The 23,253-nt window shown below is 35.7% G+C and overlaps 2 protein-coding genes and 1 long non-coding RNA gene across 3 annotated transcripts in view; 2 read left to right on the forward strand and 1 right to left on the reverse strand.

Annotated features, from left to right (window-relative positions):
• Window positions 1-5,460, forward strand: part of syt11a (synaptotagmin XIa) — a 30,822-nt gene extending 25,362 nt beyond the window's left edge. The window contains exons 3-4 of the mRNA XM_058754195.1: window positions 1,694-1,814; window positions 1,932-5,460. Of these exons, the coding sequence (XP_058610178.1) occupies window positions 1,694-1,814; window positions 1,932-2,242 (432 nt within the window). The 3' untranslated portion in view covers window positions 2,243-5,460. The remainder of the gene's footprint in view (window positions 1-1,693; window positions 1,815-1,931) is intronic.
• Window positions 4,842-7,242, reverse strand: LOC131526087 (uncharacterized). The gene is made up of 2 exons (XR_009267376.1): window positions 6,347-7,242; window positions 4,842-6,135 (listed from the first exon to the last, which is right to left on the reverse strand). It is a non-coding gene; the product is annotated as an uncharacterized LOC131526087 (long non-coding RNA).
• A 2,295-nt stretch (window positions 7,243-9,537) lies between these two features.
• Window positions 9,538-23,140, forward strand: rit1 (Ras-like without CAAX 1). Its single transcript, XM_058754568.1, has 6 exons — window positions 9,538-9,697; window positions 11,775-11,864; window positions 15,659-15,715; window positions 17,306-17,379; window positions 18,781-18,972; window positions 21,380-23,140. The coding sequence occupies exons 2-6, from the start codon at window positions 11,783-11,785 to the stop codon at window positions 21,608-21,610; spliced, it is 636 nt and encodes a 211-aa protein (XP_058610551.1). The 5' UTR covers window positions 9,538-9,697; window positions 11,775-11,782; the 3' UTR covers window positions 21,611-23,140.
• Window positions 23,141-23,253: the final 113 nt, after the last annotated feature.

A 23,253-nucleotide genomic window follows, 5' to 3' on the forward strand; every position in this document is an offset into this window, starting at 1 on the left:
AAAGATCATTTCCAAAAACAAGGCAGACAACACATAATTATCTTACTTTTAGTCAGGCTTTGTTCCAGAGGCCAGGAGTGCCAAGAGAACAGAGTTTTCCTGCGTTGCAACACTTCCTTAGCTCTTAATCTAATAACTTGCAAACCTGACCTTGTTGCAGGATCAGAGATACCATTAGATCCCTCAATAGTCTGACACTGAGTTGGCTATGATGGCCATGGGCATTGCAAGCCCTTGCACAAGGGTGATGGCAGTACTTGGTAGTACTCGAGACAAAACTGTGTCTCAAGCCTGACCTTAAGACCATGTTTTCATAAACTTGTCAAACTTGGGAGCATTTGGACTCAGTCTTGACAGTCCGGTCTTGAGTAGTACAACACTGCGGATACTTTTTGCGGTCTGTATTGATTCATATGATCCGCTCTGTGCTATTGTGTGTGCTGCTCAGGTTTGTGTGACATTGAAGCAAAACCAGACTTCATTCAGCCTAAAAGGAAAGCTTATTTAAACTGTATGAAGAGTTCACATGCAGGTCTCTGTGTTGACTGAATTTTTTGCCTTTTAGGATAGGGCCGTATATATATATTGACAGGAAACAAAGTGGGAGAGAGAGGGTGGACAGGATTGGCAAAGGACTGTGTGGCGGTACTCTTAACTCAGGATGCCCAATGCGCAACAGCGCTATATGTCGACACGCTGCCCACAAGGCTATCTGCCGACCTGGTCTCAGTTATTACTCTGAAAGCCAAAGTATACTTCAGTTTTTACATGTACACAAGGTCTGCGTGATGCAAATTTTGTCACCTTAATAATACTGTACACGCACCACCCAAATTTTGTAACCGGTTGCACATGTGCATTGACTTGGTTTTGCACTAATCAGTTGTTCCACAAGGTGGCAACACTGGCCCGAGCCGTTGTTTCACAGTAGAAAACTAAAGAGACAGAACAACAAAAAAATAGTGGAGACTACAACGGCCACATTGATGAACGCTTGTGTTAAAGGGTTGTGCGATAGCAGCAACTTTAGATTAAAATAGAGCAAAGACATTTTTTCGGTCATAACTTCTGGAGAAAAATAGCGCAGACAAAGAAATTAAGCTTTCTAGAGTTCATGTGTAGACCGCCTGCATTCGCACACACCTCAAATGGACTATACTTTGAAAGGCTATGCGTACAACTGTGTAAAAAAACTCAGTATACTTGGCCCTTGACTCAATTTACTCAGGTCTCTACCTGGACTCAGACTCGAAATAGCTGGTCTCGACTACAGCACTAAGGGATGGGTATTGTTCCCCTTGTCGGTACTGCTTTAGGAAGGATGGATGATTGTGCCAGGCTTACCTTACTTTTGCACAGACTCTGAAGTTGATGATACATGGGGCAACTTTTTGAGCAATCTTACTGTCAACAGGCAACCAGGTGAGACACACAACTGATCTAAAGTATCCGAATTTGTTGTCCATTCGCAATGGGAAAGTGCTGCCCAAGCAACATTGCTCAAAAAAGTATCATCACCTTGAGGCTGAGTATCTTGAGCCATTGGGACAATCCTTCTCTATCAGTGCTGTGATCATTTACAGGATGGCTCAACATCATGTCCTTATTTATTCATCTGATAGACTTTTGCTTTATGCCTATAAACATTTGCGTCCTATTTCTTGTGTTCAATTTCTGTTCTGTTTCTCCACAGTGTGAAAGTCGTGGGGAGTTGCTGGTCTCTCTGTCCTACCAGCCTGCTACTCACAGGCTTAATGTGGTAGTCCTTAAGGCCAAACACCTGCCAACCATGGACATCGCTGGCCTGTCAGGCAGTAAGTACACACCACACATACACACAAATATACAGATATTCAAATGATCCCATTTATGATGCCAAAAACTTGACAAATTCTAATGATTTATTCTTTATTTCCCTTCTCCACCCACAGACCCTTATGTTAAAGTGAACGTCTTCTACGGCCGCAAGCGCATAGCCAAGAAGAAGACGCATGTGAAGAAATGCACACTCAATCCCGTTTTCAATGAATCATTTATCTACGATGTTCCCGCTGAGCTAATGCCGGACATCTCTGTGGAGTTTTTGGTCATTGATTTTGACCGCACCACGAAGAATGAGGTTGTGGGTCGCCTGGTTCTGGGTGGTCAGAGCCCTATTCCTTCAGGGGTGACTCACTGGAGGGAAGTCTGTGACAACCCAAGGCGGCAGATTGCCAAGTGGCATAACCTTATAGAGTACTAGTGTCTGGCTAACACACGGGGAAAGCAAAATGTATTATATCACTTCCTTCCTGTCAGCCCCTCTATAGAAAGAAGCCCATTTAACAGTTTCTCCTTTTCCCTGTACAGATAGGTTTATGAGAGGATAAGTATGTGTGTCAGGACGTAAGACCAGAAAAAGACACTTAGAAAGTTCTCTAATGAACTCGTAGCAAAAAAAGACTCATACTCATAAAGACTCATAAAAAAAAAAAAAAAAAACAGAGGGGAAAAAAGCAAAAATAACCACGTCAGTGTGGTTTTTGGCTCTGATTAGATAACGCTAAAGTCGATTATAAGAGAATTATACCTGTATGAGAGTTATACCACAGTATCCTCAGAGCCTTTTACCAGTATACCGGCATATTCACAATATACATACACTACTTTCAATTAACCGCATGCTAGAGCTAGTGAGACACTTTTATTTTTGGGATGAAGGAGGGTTGTATGAAAAAGTGAGTTTTAAAGTCCATTTTTTAAGAAAATAATGATGTGAATGTTTTGACAGTGTAGTATAAAAATGGATGAAATGTGATAAACTGGACACCATCGAGAGCATTTTTGCTAACATGCTAATATTTACCACAGAAGACAAGGTTGAAATATGGCTATTATTCATATCCAGCTAAAAAGTAATGTTTAATCTTTTAATGGCGCTGAAATTGAGATGAAAATTCTCTGGAGCAAATAAAACTCCAAATGCCAATTAAACAAAACCTGATGTTAAGGCAGTTTTCAGCCAACCACCAAATGAAAATTAGAGACTGTCAGCTCAGGATTAAAAATTAATTTGATTTATGAAAACACTCTGATGTTCCATATAGTAAAGCCAGTCTACACTTTCCCCATTTTTATGCTGTAGCTGCTTTATTTATTTGTAGCTGTACTTATACATTATTGTTCATTTCTCCATCTTGATGACTTGGACAAAGCACTTCTATGATCTATGTGTTGTCAACATATCTACTATTCATTGATTTAAATTAAATTTAGTTTTTCTTTTTTTTCCTTTAGGCATATCTATGCACATTTCCATTGTACTGCAAAGGATGTTTTAACCCAGTTGCTGTGCTAAACCATAGCATAGAGATCAGGGAAGGTTTGGTTAAAAACGTTGGAGGGAAACACCGATTAAACAACAGTAAAAGCCAAATGTGACAGATATTAGCATATTAACGTATTGTCAAATTTGTACATTTTACATGTACTGTACCTAACATCACAGTTTCTATTGCCATCAAACATGTTTTTTTAAGGCCACACTTAATTCTTTAGGCCGTACAACTAATTTTTAACATCTTTGGTCACAATGTACATAATGTATCATAGGCCGTAACACTGGTACTCTTCAGTTTCTTTTTTCATAGTACAATTGAATATTGCCAAAAATACATTTGAACTTTTGACTTACAAATGTTGTCATGAAAGTAACAGAACAAAAATTAGCCACCCCAGCTTATTTACTTCAATAAGTTTGGCTTTAAGCCCGTCTATTCTCTATTCTATGAATTATAGCTGAGATATATGCAGATTCAGACCAATTTTTGCACTTTCGTAGAGTACTGTATTTATTTTTATGATTTGTGTTCAAAAGAAAGAATATATATATATATATATATATATGTATATCAAAACCCTAATAACTATGATAGGACTAATAACTGACCATATCAAAGTTAGGATTTTGGCATGAACCAGTAACCATTAGTCAGCTGTCAAAAACTAACCAAAGTAGATGGACCAATGTTTTGTGGTGTGTTGGTGACCGTGATGAAGCAGCTCGCACTGCAGCTTCAGACAGGCCTCCGAGTCCATGTTTGAAGGCATGCAATGTGTGTGCGGATGTGTTGCCAATGATGTAATTCGGTGCCCACAGCCCCTGAGGCAGATTACATGCTCTATTCCCAAAGCGCATGAGCGCATATTTAGTTAATAAGGCAGAAAGTGGGAGGGTGAGTGGAGGAAAAAGATATCGACTGGCTCATTAGAGATATTTCACATTTAACATGTGAAATTAATATAGCAGTAAATTGAGCCACAGCGTTCTCTCCATGATATCTGCAGTCAAGCTCATTGTGAGTCATTAAGGCCACATAATGAGATTAACCATTGTTTATTAGGAAAAATGAATCACATTCCAATTACGTTTTGAAGAAAATTAAGAAACCCATCGTCTTGCAATTTCACTCTATACATTTTCAACAGAAAAATGAACTCTTCCACCCTCTATAATGTTTTTAACCCTGCATGCAATGACTATTCAAATTTCTGCTTCAAAACTGGTGTATATATTACAGTTTTTAGTGGTTTATATGACAGCAAAACCCACTTTTGTAAAAACAGCAACCCAAAGTACACAATGCAACCTACGTGAAATGATACATGCGTGTTTTCCTTTATTTTAACCCTCAGCTCCTTGTGTTACTTGGAACTTTTTTGATCTTTCGGGCATAAAAGCTTGTTTTATATCAATAACTATAGATATAAAGATGAATATAACCAATTGTAAATGAGTGTTTGTTCCAATGCACTGGTGGGCAGCAGCACTTTCTGCTCTTCTTGTATCTAACTGTTTTATCTGGAATGGAAATGGTTTCTTTTTGTGTAAACCTCCTCTTTTGGAGTGCTATCTGCCCCTTTTTTTCTCTCTGCCACTGGTCTCTAACAATCCCTCAGTTTTTTGCTGTTGTGTGTTGTATAGAAACATCGAAAGCTGAACAAAGACGAAAATGAGCTGAGAAGAAAATTACTGTAATAAATATATTAGTCCATCTGGATACCGCAATGTTGATATGGTTAAGATGGAATGAAGTTAGCGATTCAGCTTTATTTTAGGTGTCCCTTAAACCACTGTACCTAGATGATAGACAGTGTTAGTTCACCACAACTGTAGTGTGATTCATGTTGTCACCTGGCCTTTTCAATATTTGTAAGTACAAGCAAGTTGTCTATGTATAATGTAAGTACAGTGAATAACATGTACTTTACATGCCCAGCTTAATACTGCTCATTTCACTACATGATCTTCAGGGACATCTAACATAAAGTGTGAACTATAATGCTTTTGAGGGCAAGTTATCTGCGTACTGCTGTGAGTTTATGCTAAATACAGTATGTTACACTAATGCTGACTTGTACTGTATGTTGAAGTTGTTAACACAATGGACGTGCAAATAAAATAAAAACTGACACACTAGATCAGACCTTCCCCTCTTTCTCTGCTCTGAAGTTGAATTAAAACCAAGTTATAACTTGAGTTGTAATCTGTCACCTACTCCAACCGCAAATTTTCCATTATAAGGTGACAGATCCAAAAAATAGGAATAGCCTGCGAAGCAGAATTGTGGCTGGTTCCATAAGCTGTTTAGACTAGTCTTACAAGTTAGTCATCTAGGTCATAACCTTTTTTTAGTCAGATACATAAAAATGTAGGTGGGTCTACTCTGAATCTGAAAAGTAAGACTGTTTACCCCTTGCTAGTTGGTAAGACAAGTTTTTATGACACAGATTGTAGCTGTTTGCACAATTGGCCACTGTGGTTACTTTACAAGAAAAATGCGCACTAACAAAATGTATTAGAATGTTTTTTGGACAAGTACCTTGCAAATACATGCTATTTATGAAGTACATTTGAGCACCACTTTTAAAGCAACTACATTTTTTACCTTGAAATATAAATTAAGAATCATTCTGAAGGTACACCTACTGTAATAAGGCAAATGGCTTCTGTTTCTTTCCCATGCTCCCCTTCAAACCTTGTTAGCTTTACGTCCTGTCTTCTGAGACGCCTTCATCTGGTTGGTTTTTGAAGGCAGCATAGATGTATCCTTCGCTGCCTTTGATATCCCACAATCCTGTGTTCAATTCCGTGAGCTAAAAAATAAAAATAACATCTGAAAGTTGTGATTGGTGAAGCTTGAGTGTAAATGTAGGTTTTTGACAAACTTTTTCTTGCGAGAAAGTAGTACTGTAGTAAATAGGCTAATTATTCGCTTTATCACCAAAGCGCCCTCTGTTTTGTAGTAGATCATTAAACCGTTATGCTGCCTCATAAGTCTGTCCAAAATCACTTTTGTGAGGTAACCTTTTCTGCGCAAATGCTGCCTACAAAGTCAGCGAGGCCTCAAATCAGCAGCCTACGTTTTCTGACGCAACCTAACGGTGTTGGTGAGCGGGTACGAAATCGCGCGAAAGGAGCAGACTGCTTTACGGCAGCAACAAATGCACGTGTATTACGGCAGTGAATTCCACTCACTTAACTGTAGGGGGCTCCAGAGTCGCAAGAATTACACAAAACTAGTTACTTGAATTCTGTAATCATTTTGTATCATGTGCACAGTGCAACCATAAACTGTGGTACCAACAGTATTTTAGTCATCGAAAATAAATAGAGAAGATTCAGAAAGCTTCTTAATATGGATAGTACAATCTTTTCTCTATATATTTATTTTTCTTTTTTGTAGGCTATTTCTTTCTTTACGCATGTATAGATGATTTAACTATGTAAATGTATTTATTATCATTATAAATATAACAAAATAACTAAAAATATAATAAAATACCTAACTACATAATACTACTATTGTTAGAAATTGCAACAAAATTAAAATAGAAATATAAACTTTTGAACTGCGGGTTTCGTCTGGTCAGAGGAGAACTGGCCCCCCGACTGAGCCTGGTTTGTCCCAAGGTTTTTTTCTCCATTCTGTCTCAGAGGGAGTTTTGGTTCCTTGCCGCTGTCTCCTCTGGCTTGCTCAGTTGGGGACACTTCATTTCTAGCGATTATCGCCGATTTGATTGCACAGATACTATTTAATTTAAACTGAGCTAGACAATGACATCTCTGAATTCAATAATGAAATGCCTTTAACTGAAAATTGAGTGTTTAATCTTATCATTATACATTACTGACACTCCTCCAATTTGATACTGTTAAGTGCTTTGACACAATCTGTATTGTTAAAGCGCTATATAAATAAAGGTGACTTGACATTATCAAACGTATTTACTCATCATTTATTAAAATGTATTTATATTTATATTTCATTCTATAACCGTGCTAATATATTGAGTAGCCACAGAATGCACACTGGACACGTGTCGCTCCGCCCACCTTCAATTTCATTGGTTTATAATACAGCAGAGCTTATTGGTGTAGACGTTTGCGCATGAGCATTCTTTTATATACATTTTTATGAATGATCTATGCTGTTTGGCTGTACAACAGAAATATTAAGTGCTAACAACAGCGATTTTAGTTACAATTAGTTAGATTAAGTTCCTGTCAAACCTTGGTGACGGGATCTCCGAGTACTTCGGGCAGAACAGAGTATCATGAATTAAGTCTGGGGAACAAATTCTTAATTGGTGGCCATGATATAGTCCTACCGATGCTATAGCTAAATGAAGTCAGATATTATTGCACTTTTCACAGTACACAAAGCAGACATACTGTAACATTGAGCAGTTTTAGCTGGGCAATGTTGATAAAAATTATCCACTGTTTGAGATTTAGCTGCTTTGTATAATGTAGGCTATATTTGTAGCCTATATTCTTTATTTTAGGATCAGTGGATAAGCAAAAACTTAGGATATGATGATAATTCACTGTAGTTCAGTAAGACAAGACAAACCCGCAAATGGTTTTATTTGAAAGAACAACTGCAGTGACAAATAAGACAATAATACCAAATAGCCCATCAGCGTGAACTGGGATTTTATGTGTGGATAATGGGAATTAATAAAAACCTTGCTGAAACAATTTGTTTTTTTTTTTGCATATCCTCCTGAGGACCCCCCCCCCCCCCCAAAAAAAAGCTTTGTGAATTTAATATTGACACTTGGACTAAGTTTTTCTAAAAATAAAATGGCATGACAAGACTTCAAAAAGGAAAAAACAATCAATTTTTAGGTTTCAGGATTTTTTTATACTGAACTTTGTTTAAGGATGATTCTCAACTATGTTATAAAATATATAACAAAATGATTTGATATACCATTTTTTTTAATGCAATATGTGTGTAAAAATGTCCATAATCTGGTTTTCCCATTAAACACAGTGTATCTATACACTGTATCTAATTTGCATATTAATGTGTTGCTGTTGGGACAGCATGTTGAAAAAAGAATTGTCATAATGGGAGTAATAATTGGCCAGATTTTCATAATAATATCTAATATTTCATAAGAAAATTTATATATAATTTATTTTCCTATTCAATTGTTATGTCTCCTTATAAACATGCTTTTAGTCCTGGTGTCCTCTACAGTGGACATGTATGAAATGATGTCCTGTTTCATAACAGGAAGTCATATTTGAATTTGAAAACCTATAACATTTTCCTGAGATGTTGCTTTATGACAAAATGTTTTAAAATTATTTAGATTTAAATGACAATTACAAAATATAATCATATTTCCATAAGGATGTTACATTTTTCACTAAATTAAATTTAGCCATCTTTAAAGGCCTAGGAGAGGGAGGGGTCATGGTCAAACTTCCAAACATTTGGTATCTCTGAAAAGCCCTGAATGTGCTCTGTACAGGACATCCAGGCTTAAAACTGTTACATGTGAGGTCTCAGAGAAATTCACTAAAATAGAACGTCCACTACAGAGGCAAAAACTCCATAGCTGGGTCTCAGGAGGATATATGCCTATTTTAAAAAGATTTTGATTACTAAAACAGCTGTTAAATCTGACCTACAGCAAATATTATTATTAATGTGCTTTAGTGCGTATTTAAGCAATAAATGTTCATATATTTTCTCTGCAACATTTTTATTTATACTTTCATATATAGGCTATATGCACAAATTAAATTACTGGTTTTGTGACTCAATCCTTTAAAAAAGAACCAGGAATCACTGTAGGCCTACTGATTTTAGATTTTAGTAGTTATTATAGTCTTTAATAAATAAAAAAATATTAATCACAGAGAAGGTCTCTTTTACTCATTAAAAGTGCTCACGTAGCCTACCTATATTGAACAGATTTACATTTTGTGACGCCATCAAGAGTTTATTTGTAAACAATGACTTCATCCGACTAAAATTACCATGGTTACTAAACAGATAATAATTAAGATAGGCCTATGATTCTAGAGTTAGCACATAATATTTTTACACAAAGGAATGCGCATGCTCGGGTCTACACCAATAAGATTTGCCATGTTATAAACCAATGGAATTGGGGGTGGGCGGAGTCACACGTGTCGCCACGCCCCAATCGTCCAGATTGCACTTCTGGAGTACTTGAATATATCGATGGCCTGAATGTAACACTGCGGGCTTTAGGACCCGTCTGCGCTCAGTCCTCCATGGCTTTGTATGTTTACAGTGAGAATTGTATGGCAGGAATTTTCTAACATCAAATATTTAAACATCATTTGCATCGATACAAAAGTCCCAATGGAGACAGAGATCCTGTGACACAGGTAAGCCATCAAGTAACTCAGTCGGCTTCTAACCATAGTTTTATCATGTACAGAATCACACTTTTAAAGCAAAATGACTGTAACCGCGGCGGCTACTATGTTTCACTAATTTATTTTATTTGAACGATTCAAGTGTTTGTTGTAATGCGACTCTGTCGCTTCATAAACAAGCCTAGTCATTCACATCGATTAACTGAGGGCAGTTCTTCAACAACTTCAAAAGAGTGATAAAACTTTCGCATGGTTTTTGGTGATCACTAAAAGTTTATAAAATAAGCTACACTTGGTAAATATAACTAATAAAATGATCCATATACATATATGTTTTTGATGTATTCTCAGAAGTAAACTCAGTCCAAGTCGTCGACGCGTTCGGTCTATTAATATCACAAACTATGATTTCATTGCAGTTCATCTAGTTCTGTCGGTCTATTCATTTCAAACTCGGTCATTAAGTACTAATTCACATCTATTCATCTTTGGGTGGTTTAAAAGACTTTTTCTTGGGGTCATGTAAGTGTTCCTTTCCGACATTTTTAACACAGTGGTTTCGAGGTGCAGTTGCCACTCAATGACTCAAGGCCTTAATATTAAAAGAATGCGCTTTTGAACATGTACAGTAGTAACCATAGTTTCCGCCAACATGCCACAGTTACTATAGTTAACATCGTTAAGTAGCCTACAGTAAACGTGTGGAGTCTTGGCAAAGGTATAAGCCACCACTTTCATCAAATTACACTAATCAATAAATTGTCACAAATATTACGAAAGCTTTAACACTGTTTAAAAAAAGACCCCACGTTAATTATGATTTTACAGTACTTTGAAATGCTTACAACAAATGGTCTTTAAAGGGACAGGCCTAACCTTCAGGAAAAGTTGATTGTGAAGGTCAAACTAAATTTTATATTAGCTGCTTTATTTTCTCAGTTTTCTGTGCTATCATTGTTGCAACCTTGTAGTTTTTGCAGCCATATTTTGTGACATGTGTAAATACAGTTTAAAGCTCTTATTGTTTTTATAGAAATAAGCATAAAGTAAACAAATACTGTAAATTGTAAATATTTATAATACATTATATAAAATCTATATGCACTGTAAATAATGTACACTACTATCCAAATTTTGGGTGGAATTTATGTTTCTCATGATTTTGTAAACTGACAGTAATAGAGGCTGTAGAATAATAATTTATTATTTATTTTATAATAAATTGCTGAGTCGTTTATTACAAACTAACAAACCATGGAGAACTGCTCAGACCATTTTTGGGGGAATAACATTTTCTACAGGTGTCCCATAAAAGATAACAATCAATTATTATAGGAACACAAAATTGCAAACAAACTCAATTAATTTTTCTATTAAAATGATATACATATACAGTATAAAATGAGATGGAGGGGAGCTGCACACACGCACACAAGACACATCATTAAACAGAGCTGCTCAAAAAACGCCACTCAGCAGTGTTGTTCCGTTGTCTAATATTATTTCCACTGAAAATCACGTAGAAGGGCTGCTCTGAAGTAACTAATGCAGCATCACAGTCAATGACAATGGAAAAATACATCAGACAGGGGTACACTGGCAGATAATCTATTATTGACCGTGGTTAATGTAACACCCCCCCGTGGATGCTTCGCTTTGTCACATGAATAGCTCGACAGAATGACTCACTTCCTCTTCTCCATCAAACTGAAGCTCTGGTGTCAAACACAGCCTCGACAAGTGCTGTTTTTTCTGGGTGCAGTCAGTCACATTCTGCCGTGTTCCGCTACAGGCCTGCATTCATGCAGCGGTGCAGCTGTGGAATCAAACGCTCAGTGTTTCATTGTTTATTATGATGGCTTGACAAAGAGTCCAACTCCTACTAGAACTTGCAAACTATATTAAAAGCTGTGTAGCAACCACCTAGTAATGCCTTGCAACCACTCAGAGTACCCTATCTATCTATCTATCTATCTATCTATCTATCTATCTATCTATCTATCTATCTATCTATCATTCTTTCAACTTAATCTTTTAAAGTTTTTAAAACTATTTTGAACAGGTTTTTGCTTGTGTCTTGTTTCAGTTATTTGGATGGAGTCCTCGCGGAGCGCAGGGGGTCACTCCCGCGAGTACAAATTGGTGATGTTAGGAGAGGGAGGTGTGGGCAAAAGTGGTGAGTAATGTAGTTCTCTCTCTCTCTCTCTCGCTCTCTTTTTCTCTGTCACTTCTCTCTGCTGTTGATGTTGCTCTCTTGGTTTTATCGGTTCCCATTCCCAAGTCAGCATCTGTCATTGTCAACAGAAGATCTCATTTTTTCATTTTCATTGTTCACTACAAGGTTTTAACCCAGACATGGATGAATCGTTTATTGGATGGTATAACATGCATTTAGCAAATTGATAGGGTCAATTTTAATTTATTGCAACTATAAGAAATATAAATATTAGTCGGCAGGGCTACAACAAATTATTAATTTGATAATCGATTAATCTAATGTTTATTAGAACGATTAATCGACTAATTGGCAAATTTTTTCACTGATTAAATCGGTAGGCTTTGATCATTTTATTCAGCTTTTGCAGTTAGTTAAAATGTGGAGTATTATAAACATTGTAACAAATAAATAAAATATAGTAATCACTTCTGTTTTTGAAAATTGTATTAATATTGTGTAATTACTATTATTTTTTACAATACAAATAAATACAGTATATTTGGCACACAAAATGTGATGACAGACGAGTGACATTCACCATTTAATTAGATATATGAAAAACTGACAACTTTCTACCTAACATCTTTTTTTTTAAGTAATATGGTTATGAAACAAAATACAGGTAAATAATAAGTAGTGCTGTCAATCAATTAAAAAAAATTAACTAATTAATCACACATTTTTCTGAAAAATCCCACCCAACATTAAAGTTTTTAAATATACTTTTATATTGCAATAATTCTACATTCAATCTTCAAATTAATGTACAAACAACATAAAGACAATATATTTTTTAATATTTGTTTACTTTTTTTATGACTGAAGGCCCCTTATATTTAACCATTGACTACAGCCATTCAGCATTAGAGTATAATTGAGAGCTATCAATTTGAACATTTATTAGACTTTAAAAAAATTACTTCTAATTTAAGTGAACTTAAAACAATCTTCACATAAACCCATTATAATAAATGTCATATTTACCTGTGCCCTTCAGCAGAAATATACAGAAATTGAAGTTGAAGTTATCAAACACTAAATTCTAAATTAAATACAGATGAATCCTTAAAGCTATAAAAGTTATTTTTTTCCTCTTTTTTTCTTTGTCCTTTGATTAATAGACATCACAGCAGCTGGTTATTAGGTTATTTTGGTTGTTATTTCTTTAAGAGCTGCCGCTGCTGAACATGGCACGGATCTGACATGCATCATATTTTCTCTAAACTCTTTTTACCATTTCTGACCCACTTCAGGTCTCTATTAATGAGCTGATGAGTTGAATTGGGTGTGTTAGATGAGGGAGACAGTGATGAGCTGCTCCAGGACAGTTTTGAAAACCATTTCAGAGACATGTTTTTAAATGTGACTCATATTACATGCACGCACAGTTTTGAGGCAGCTTTAATCGCCTTTTTGGTAACTTCATGACTAACTGACCACGACATTGCATGCACATAGTTTATTTATATGATATGAAATGATGCAGGCTTCAGCGTGCGCTGGCGCCGTTTCCGCGCTCGTTTGACTCATGCCTGGTGCTGAAGTTAAGTTGGAGTGTCTGAAATGTCTCAAGTTTGATGTGGTGACGTTCTGCGACTGAATAAATGCACTTCTTGTCAAGAGAAAAAGTGACAGAAACAGCAGTTGTGAGAGGGATTGCCAACCCTAGCCCCGCCCCTGCGTTAAATATTTTTAAACTGAAAAAATTAATCGCCTGCATTAACGTGCTAATTTTGACACCACTAATAATAAGACGTTTAATTTTTGGATTTCACAACATAATCTCTCTTAAAATACCTTATAATGTTACAATAATCAAAACAGTCCTCTCTGCAAACCAAACTATCAAACTATGGATTTTTGCATTCACTAATAAAAAGATTTTATCATTAGTGCCACAAGAGAGATGCTTTATAACAGAAAATCTAGTTATAATTCTAACTGAAAGTGACACTCACACTGTTTTCTTTCATGTTAAATACTGTGAAACTTTTTGCTTTAAATCAATCTATTGTATAAAGCGCTATATAAATAAACATGATGTGACTGGACTTTAATGGAGTGCTGAACTGCAGAGCTTGTACAAACATATCCACATTGCTATATTTAGATGCTTTCTTAACTGCTGCTTTCTCACCGCTGTCATTTTTGTTGTGTTTATTTCATTATTGAGAGGAAAGCGCTCATGCAGCCTTTATTTACACATTCATTTTAATGCCATTTGGCTGTGTTTGCTCTCTGCGTTTGGGAGAGCTGAATGACGTTCTTGCACTGCAGTGCCACACTGTTCACACCGTGTTATTGCTGGCTCTTACATTAGGCCATTAGATCACATGACTATTCGACAACAAAAATATGTGTCGACAACTTTTTATTGTTGACGTTGACGATATAATGTTGACTAATTGTTGCAGCCCAATCAGTCTGTATTGTTCTAAGTGAGAATAAGCAGTTCTCAGAAAGTATTACCAAAAATATGATTGTTTCCTTAAAGGTCTTGTAAGTTTTTCTAAATGTAATCAGCAGTCAATTAAACAGGGAGCTGCTAGAAAGTCACTTCATAATGCTTAAATCCTCCAGTGAGCAGAGGTGCAAATTTTTTTTAGGAGCGAACACTTTCCTCTATAAGAAATTATGTTTTTTTAATAAAGGCAATGAAGTTTTGCATAAAACTATGTTTAGGAAAATTAACATTTAGGAAAATAAAAAATCTAATTTTCAAAATTTTATTTGAAAGCAACCTCAGTCTCAAATATCCATTATATTGACTTTTTTTTGTCGTTTTTAGAGGCACTTAAAAGCATAAATGTTTTTCTGTCTACTGCAAAAAGGCCCCAAAACAGGTTTATGGGCTAAAGTTGGCCTTTGATGATGGGGAACAAATGTCCAGTATCCATTTGCCTATTAATTTGTGGTGGTTAAATATGCTTAATTTTAAAACAATTGAAAATAATGACACAGTGCAAAAAGTCCTTAAAGGGATAGTTCACCCAGAACTGAAGATTCTGTCGTCATTTACTCAGCCTCAAGGTTTTTTTCAAACCTTCTGTTGAACACAAAAGAAGATATTTTGAAATATGTTTGTAACATTCTTCACAGTATCTTCTTTTGTGGTCAACAAAAGAAAGAAACTCATACAGGTTTGGAAATTCTTGAGGGCGAATAAATGATGACAATATTTAAATTTTTGGGTGAACTGTCTCTTTACATCGACTTCCCTTCAACTAAAATTTACATTTCTAATTTCTTTCTTTGATTTTGACATGAGTTAATTTTGTGAGATTGACCCTTGTGCCAGATTTTAGTGCTTTTCTTTCACTGTAGCCCTTTATTGTGGTCAGACAGTGGGCTGGTTTCACAGCCTTAGACGTACAGTCACAGGCGGGCAGACAATAAAAGTGTGGGTGTTGGCTCAGTGCTTCAGTCTGGTCGTTATGAAGGCACAGGTGCCTAGCAACTTCCTTCCCCTCCAGGAGTCTGTTGCCTAGGAGATGAGCGGAGGTCACCTGGTGAGGATCTCATTGTTCGAGTGCACTGCAGAAGGTTCTTTAGGGTGACTGATATTCTCTCTTTATATCGCTGTCTCCATGGGAACAGAGCAGAGAGTGCATACAGAGCAAATACATGCCGACAGCAGGGTGTGTTTGCTGCACATGAGGGAGAAGGGGGAGATGTTTACACTCTTCTCATTGAATTTCATGGTACCACAATTATGTAAGAACTCTGCTTGTCTTGTTCTCTTTGTCTCGCAGCCATCATCATGCAGTTTATAAGTCACAGATTTCCAGAGGATCATGACCCCACTATCGGTAAGGAAATTATTAACATGTCCTCATAACTCATCAGTCAAGTCTTTTACATTTCAGATTGATATTGCATTACGTTTTTGTGACACCATAAGTAAACATGAGCAAAGAATTTGGGTGAATTCTGGATGAGTGTCAAAAAGTGTCCCAGTGAATCTTAGTCTAATTCTTTTCCCTATCTATGTTTAGAGAAATAGTTAATTCAAAAATGAAAATTTGCTGAAATTACTCACCTTCAGGTCATCCAAGATGTAGATGAGTTTGTTTCTTCATCAGATTTGGAGAAATGTATAATTATATCACGGACTCACCAATGGATCCTCTGCAGTGAATGGGTGCCGTCAGAATGAGAGTCCAAACAGCTGATAAAAACATCACAATAATCCACAAGTAATCCACTCCAATCCAGTCCATCATATCATGTAAAGTGAAAAGCAGAGTGTTTGTAAGAAACAAATCTATCATTAAGGTGTTTTAACTGTTTTAACTTCCAGCTAAAATATGAGTCCTCTATCTATTATATTGCTTCTCCAGTAAAAAAAGTCATCTTGTCTGAACAGACCAAGCACTGTTTACAAGTGAAAAACAGAGTCCAAAACAGCTCTAAGCAAATATGTAGGTGCATTTTGATGCAAGAGAACAACAAGGGATGGACTTTTTCACTAGAGGAAGCGTTATTATGAATTATGGACTCAAATTTTCACCAAAAGTTAAAGTTAAAACTCCTTAGTGATACAAACACACAGTTTTTCACTTCACAAGATGTTAACTGATGGACTGGAATGGTGTGGATTACTTGTGGATTATTGTGATGTTTTTATCAGCTGTTTGGACTCTCATTCTGACGGCACCCATTCACTGCAGAGGATGTGCAAGTGACATAATGCTAAATTTCTCAAAATCTGTTCCTTGAAGAAACAAACTCATCTATATCTAGGATGGCCTGAGGGTGAGTACATTTACAGCAAATTTAAATTTTTGGATGAACTATTCCTTTAATGAGCAACTTGTTTATTTTGGTAGTGGCACAGAAATGACACTTTGAGTTGATGTCTAATTTATTTTTTATTTTGTAATATATATTTTTTTCTAATTTATCTCATTTAATAATATTATCTAATAAAATGTAATTTATTCCTGTGATCAAAGCTGATTTTTCAGCATCATTACTCCAGCCAGAAATCATTATAATATACTGATTTGCTGCTCAAGAAACATGATTATTATCAATGTTGAAAACTGTTTTGCTGCTTCATATTTTTGTGAAAACTGGGATTTATTTTTTTTCAGGATTCTTTGATAAATAGAAAGGTGAAAAGAACAGCATTTATTTGAAATAGACTTTCTTCACATTTTAATTTAATGTATTTTAATTTAACACATCATTTAAATATAACACTGATGCCCCTATAATATATATATATATATATATATATATATATATATATATATATATATATATAATTAAAAAAAAAATTTTTTTTTATATATATGTCTGATGTCTCTTCCCATTTAAGGGTTTTTTTCTGTTTAGCTGTTTAATGTTGTTGTGTCCTCTCATCAACCTCCATGCATGTGTTTTTCTGTTTTTAGAGGATGCCTATAAAACACAGATCCGCATAGACGATGAGCCAGCAAACCTGGACATCTTGGACACAGCAGGACAGGTAGGCGGTAGAGGTGGTGTGATAAAGACAGACACATGGAAAACAAAACATGAAACAGTGAAGTGCAAAAACCTGTCTGTGGTAAACTATGGTGCTCAACTTAACACTTTACTTTGCAGACTATAAGAAGTTCATTCTCAAATGTGTCTCACTTCCCTTTTTCTGTGTCTATCGTTTCGGTTGTCACTTCACAAGACACACAAACACACATCAGGCACAATGTTTCTCCTTCTGAATCAGCATCTTTTTCGTCATTGGATCACTCAGCGATGTTATAAAATACATTAGTCATCTCATCACGAGTTTAATGAAAATTCGCTTACAGTATAATAATGTAGTGTTTAGGGTTCATTTGGGAACATTGTTGAAACATTCAGGGAATGTTTCATAATGCATCTGTGGTATAATGTTGATTACAACATAAGTTTTGACCAGTATAAAGTAATCTCTTGGTTTTTTTAAAGCAAACTAAAATCTTGTTTACAGGAATGCAGCCAAAAATATAGCCACAAGGCTAAATAACATTGTTTGTGTAAAATTATATCCATTTATGACTGGGCAATATGGCCAAAAATATTATCACAATATTTCTATATCTTACAATATTTATCGCAATATTCATCTACTGTTAATGGGGAAGGAAATTTCACATTTGAAAAAAGTTGTCTAGTGAAATTAATTTGTAAAACTTTAACAGTTTGATCATTCTTTAACAATGTAATCAAATGAAATTAATTTACAACAAAACATTGCATTTTTATTGTCAAGCAAGATGCTGCACAACAGACCTGCATAAATTAATGAAAAAAAAACCTTGGTTGTGTGATATTCCTCAAAAATATTATTATTATTATTTTGAGAGTTATATTTTAGTAGGCTATACAGTAGTAGAATATGTCTGTCATAATTTCTTAAAGTTAAACCAGACTTTTATTTTGATGGGTTGTCACGATGGTCTTTCAGTTTTTCTTTCAGTTTCAGTGTGTATTTAGTTTTCTTAAATGAAAATCTGTAAAGCTGGTAAAGTGACTCTCAGAGCAGCTCTGGAGACTGAAGTTAATGTGTTCATGTCCTCATATATTGAGATGCAGACTTTGAAATCAGTGACCGTCACGTGTAACATGCAGACTTATTAGAGACATGCACTGACTGGATGTTGTCGCCTTATTTCTGCTGTGTCATAGACTGTTAGATTAATCCATATCCAGCAAAAATGTCCAGAACATATAATTGTTATCAACATAAATTTTATCGCAATTTCGATAAGATACCGTTTTAGCGTCCAGCTCTAACTGCTCTTGTCATGACTGTGTAAATCTGATAAATCCTGTAATTTTGCACGATACACACAAGGATACAAGACAGTGAGTTTGTAAAGAAGATCTCTTTGTTTGAAACCAGGCGGAGTTCACAGCCATGCGTGATCAGTACATGCGAGCGGGTGAAGGTTTCATCATCTCATACTCCATCACGGACCGCCGCAGTTTCCAGGAGGCTCGCCACTTCAAGCAGCTGATCTACCGCGTGCGGCGCACCGTCGACACCCCCGTCGTACTGGTGGGAAACAAGTCTGACCTGGCCCATCTCAGACAGGTGGGACGCTTTACCTGAAACCCCTGTACCTCAGAAATATTCAGACTGTATTGCATAATATTGTGTTACGTAATGGAACCATGGTGTATCCCATTCAAAATACTATAGGCTATAATGTGACAGATATTTTAGCAGTTATATAACGGTATGATAATGTATTTTTGTAGGCCAACCCTTAAATTAGCATCGCCCTGATTCCCTTGACATTTTCCCTTGGCTTTTTGATTATTGCAGAAAATAAGCTCTGTGACCCACAAAAGTTTGAAGCCTAAATACAGTAAAAAGCTGAACGTAGGCTGTAAATGAACTACACCACAGTCACATAACTTAAACACTAAGCTTTTGACAACTTTTGTTTAAAAACATTTCCCCTGAAATTCTGAGTTAGAATTGTTTGCAGGTGCGTGATTATAAACACAATGAGGCTGTGAAAGCGACTAGTGATCATACGAGTTTATCTGTTCGGTGTGATGTCAATGTCCACAACAGCCTCTGTAGTCCCATTTAGACACTTGCTAGCAACCACCTTTTTCAAAACTAGTAAAAGCTTTACTGATGTATTTTATGTTGTGGAATAAATCGAGAAAATTTCTTGACTTTGTGTTCACCACAGACCTTATTTCAGGCATTTATGCTAAAACACATTAAAAAAACCCATTGACTTCAGGACGATGAAAACAAAAATGCTAAAATGCAACTTGTTTCTGGGTTTTGTCCTAAAAAAACATCATCCCTACGGCACTGTATAGCAGATTGGGACATGCTTCTTGGTGGCTCATGGTCTGGATTTTGACAAGGACTTTAACCTGTTTGATTTTAAGTAATTTTTCAAAGTCATTGCCCTGGAGGTCTTCTCTCTGTTCTCAGCTCCAACCGTTTTCCTTCTGTCTTTATGATGTCTCAATTCCTTGCCACAGGGATGAATCCCTAATGCACAGTGCTGCCTACCTCTGTGCTTCACTGTAGGGCTGATGTCTCACTGTGATGTGCTCTGTTTGATATGAGCCAAACACGGTCTAGCATTGTGCCATCTGAGAAGAACAGACTCTTCCTGGTCTTCACATGTCTTTGGGCAGACACTAGTCAAGATAGCATGAGCTCCTCAATCTTAAGTACCAGCCAGACAGTTTCTCTCATCTCTGTCATGGAGAACTGTAACTTCTACAGAGTCGCTGTAGGCTTCTTGATGGCCTCTCTTTCAAAGGTTATCATTGGCTGTAGACATGATTTTGAAGGATGTGCCAGCCTGTTCACATTCAAAGTTGTGTCACTTTCCTTTAGAGACAGGCTGCACTGTGCATTGGGATATATGAAGTTTCTCGAATATATTTATACATTTTTAATGTACCTTAACTGTACATTAAACCGTGTCCCACATCAGCTTGAAACACTGATGTAGAATTCTCTTGGAAATACTTTAGATGAAGAACAAAATCACTGGGCAATTGATTCCAGAGCGTTCTGGATGGTTGTGAGGGTGTTCTAGATAGTGCTTGTGGAAATTAACAGTAACCCGGTGCTGTGAAAGTATTTTTGTTGTTAATTAATTCATGATTCCAAATGCATTAACTAATGTTAAGAAATAACCTTACTGTAAAGTTTTACCATGATGCTGTTAGTTACTGCATTCCTTTATGTCCATAAAAGGCTGTAATTGTTACTATATACTAACTATTAATATATACTAACTATATATATATATATATATATATATATATATATACACGCACACACACACACACACACACACATACATATATATATATATATATATATATATATATATATCTATAATTTAGAATATAAATTACAAAAATTATAATAAATTATAAACAATTATACAATAAAAATTATAATAAATTACAATTTTTCCTGTGATGTAAAGCTGAATTTTCAGCATCATTACTCCTCATATGATCTTTCAGAAATCATTCTATACATTATAAAATGTCTTTTGTAACATTATAAATGTCTTTAATGTCACTTTTGATCAAATTAATGCATCATTGCTGTATAAAAGTATTAATTTCTTTAAAAAATCTCACCGACCTTTGAACAGTAGTTTGAGCAGTAGTTTCTATGCGTTTATAGGTTTATATACATTTATATATATCATTAAATATAACTAATGTATTTTATTAATAATAGTAATTATAACAATATATATATAACACTAAAATGTTCAATAATATTTCATAATATTACAGTTTTTACTGTATTTTTGATTAAATAAATGCAGGTGCTTTGGTGAGCTTAAGAGGCATGGATATACTATGTGTATAAATTTATGTAAACGAATGACCCACTATTTTTACATATCTAATCATTGACGAACGCTAGAGACACACTAGGCACAAATGAAGCCGTTTAGACTGAAGGGCTGTTTGTTTTGTCTTCACACGCTCAGGTGTCTGTAGAGGAGGGCAAACAGCTGGCGAGGGAGTTCCAGTGCCCGTTTTTTGAGACCTCTGCTGCGTTCCGTTATTACATCGACGAGGTGTTTGCTGCACTGGTGCGTCAGATCCGCCAGCACGAGGCCGAGATGGTGCGGGGCAGCGAGAGGAAAACCCGGCGCAGCCATTCCTTCTGGAGTCGCCTTAAAGCCCCCTTCCATAAGAAACAGCAGTCCGAGCACTGAGAGAGGCACAGAGAAGAAGGGCATGATGGGATACCACGGCCTTCCAGATGATGGTTCTCTCACCTGCAGCTCTATTAGTCCCATCGCCCTCGGATGGTTTGAGAACTGTATTTATAGTTTGTATCTGATTGTTTGCAATGATGCACTCCCAATCATTTCAGTTAGACTAAACCCTCGCTGTGCAGGACACACTCACTGTCATCATTTGGGACGTGGGCTGATTTACTGATGTTAGAGATTCAGAAATAAATATTAAACTTGACAGTAGTTATTATTTTTTATTTTTGGACAGCATTATACTTTGTGAAGGTGACTGTCTGGGGGAATGTTGTACCTCATATTTTAACGGATGGGAACGTAGAAGGATTTGCTACATGGATGTGTTTTTTGAAGTGAAGAGAGGTAAGGTTGAGAAGAGAGGCACGGGTCAGAGATTTGCTTGTTGGAATAAAATGAAGGTCGAATGAGTTTCAGAGAGCATGTTGTGTAGAGCAGAAAAAAGGAAAAGAAAGCGATGCGTTGCAGGATGGGTTTATGGTAGAAATATTAATAATCTGCCAGTATAATGAGTACTGTGAACCATTCCTTTTGTTAGACACATTTAAAAACCCTTGCTGTAGTTGATTCGCAACTCTGTTCTTTAGCTTCTTTTTAAAAAACTGGGTCAGTAACATGTCCGGGTCACATTTCACCCCAAAAGTGTGATTTTTATTATTATTATTTAAAATAAATAATTTAATAAATAATTAATAAAATGGGATGCATTGCAAAATATTTTCATAACTGGAAGCACTTTTCACCCCAAATACTGGGATGTTATACTTTTGAGTTTGTAATTCACAATTATTCACAATTTTCTTTTATTAGATTCTCATTACTGTAATACAGTAGTATTTTACAACTTAATATATTTTTCATTATACAGTAATGAGATTTTTTTTTTTTTTAACCGTGATGCAAGTGTAACAGTGGGGTTGCTTTATTGTCATGGAAATAATGCAAAAATGCTCCTAAAAATGCACTCTTCTTAAATCAAAATAGAGTTTATTATATTTTGACCTGAAATATGACCTGGACACGTGAGATTCAGTCAACTAGGATGTGTTTGATGGAGCTGTATGAACTAGTTGCAAAATACACTGTATGAATGATTTTATTTTATTTTTTTAATTTTGCTGAGCAATATTCAGGTCCACCTTTAAGCACATTAACAGGCTGACCAACTTGATTATGATTGAAAACAAAATTGTTTCCTTTTTTCACAAGATAATTTTTTTCCCAGTGGTTTCTGTAGTCGATGTGTAGGAAATGAAAGACTTTAATGTGGTTTAGGATTTCCTCTTACACATGTTGTGCACTTACTGCGCATCACAGATGAATAGTCTGTTCATTTTGGCATTTCATGCAAATTCATGTCATTGTTTTTCTTGTGATTATTAGATTTTATTTTTAAGCAGAATGGGTTTACTATATTTTCCTTTATTTATTGTTATCAGAGATTCTCAAATAAAAATTCACTTTACCAATCTATAGCATAGTCGGATTATTCTTTTATTATTATTATTTTTTGACTTGTATTGTTTTGTTCTTATAGTTATTATCAGTAATATTAAAAACAATATTAAATATATGACCCTGGACCT

The sequence above is a fragment of the Onychostoma macrolepis genome, chromosome 19, assembly GCF_012432095.1.
Source record: "Onychostoma macrolepis isolate SWU-2019 chromosome 19, ASM1243209v1, whole genome shotgun sequence".
NCBI classification, from domain to species: Eukaryota; Metazoa; Chordata; class Actinopteri; order Cypriniformes; family Cyprinidae; genus Onychostoma; species Onychostoma macrolepis.

Bases quoted from the DNA above. Each gene is read 5' to 3' on its own strand.
- rit1 (XM_058754568.1), top strand. From the start codon at position 11,783: ATGGAGTCCTCGCGGAGCGCAGGGGGTCACTCCCGCGAGTACAAATTG. The intron at 11,865-15,658 runs GTGAGTAATGTA...TTTGTCTCGCAG, and splicing joins GGGAGGTGTGGGCAAAAGTG to CCATCATCATGCAGTTTATA. The intron at 17,380-18,780 runs GTAGGCGGTAGA...GTTTGAAACCAG, and splicing joins TCTTGGACACAGCAGGACAG to GCGGAGTTCACAGCCATGCG.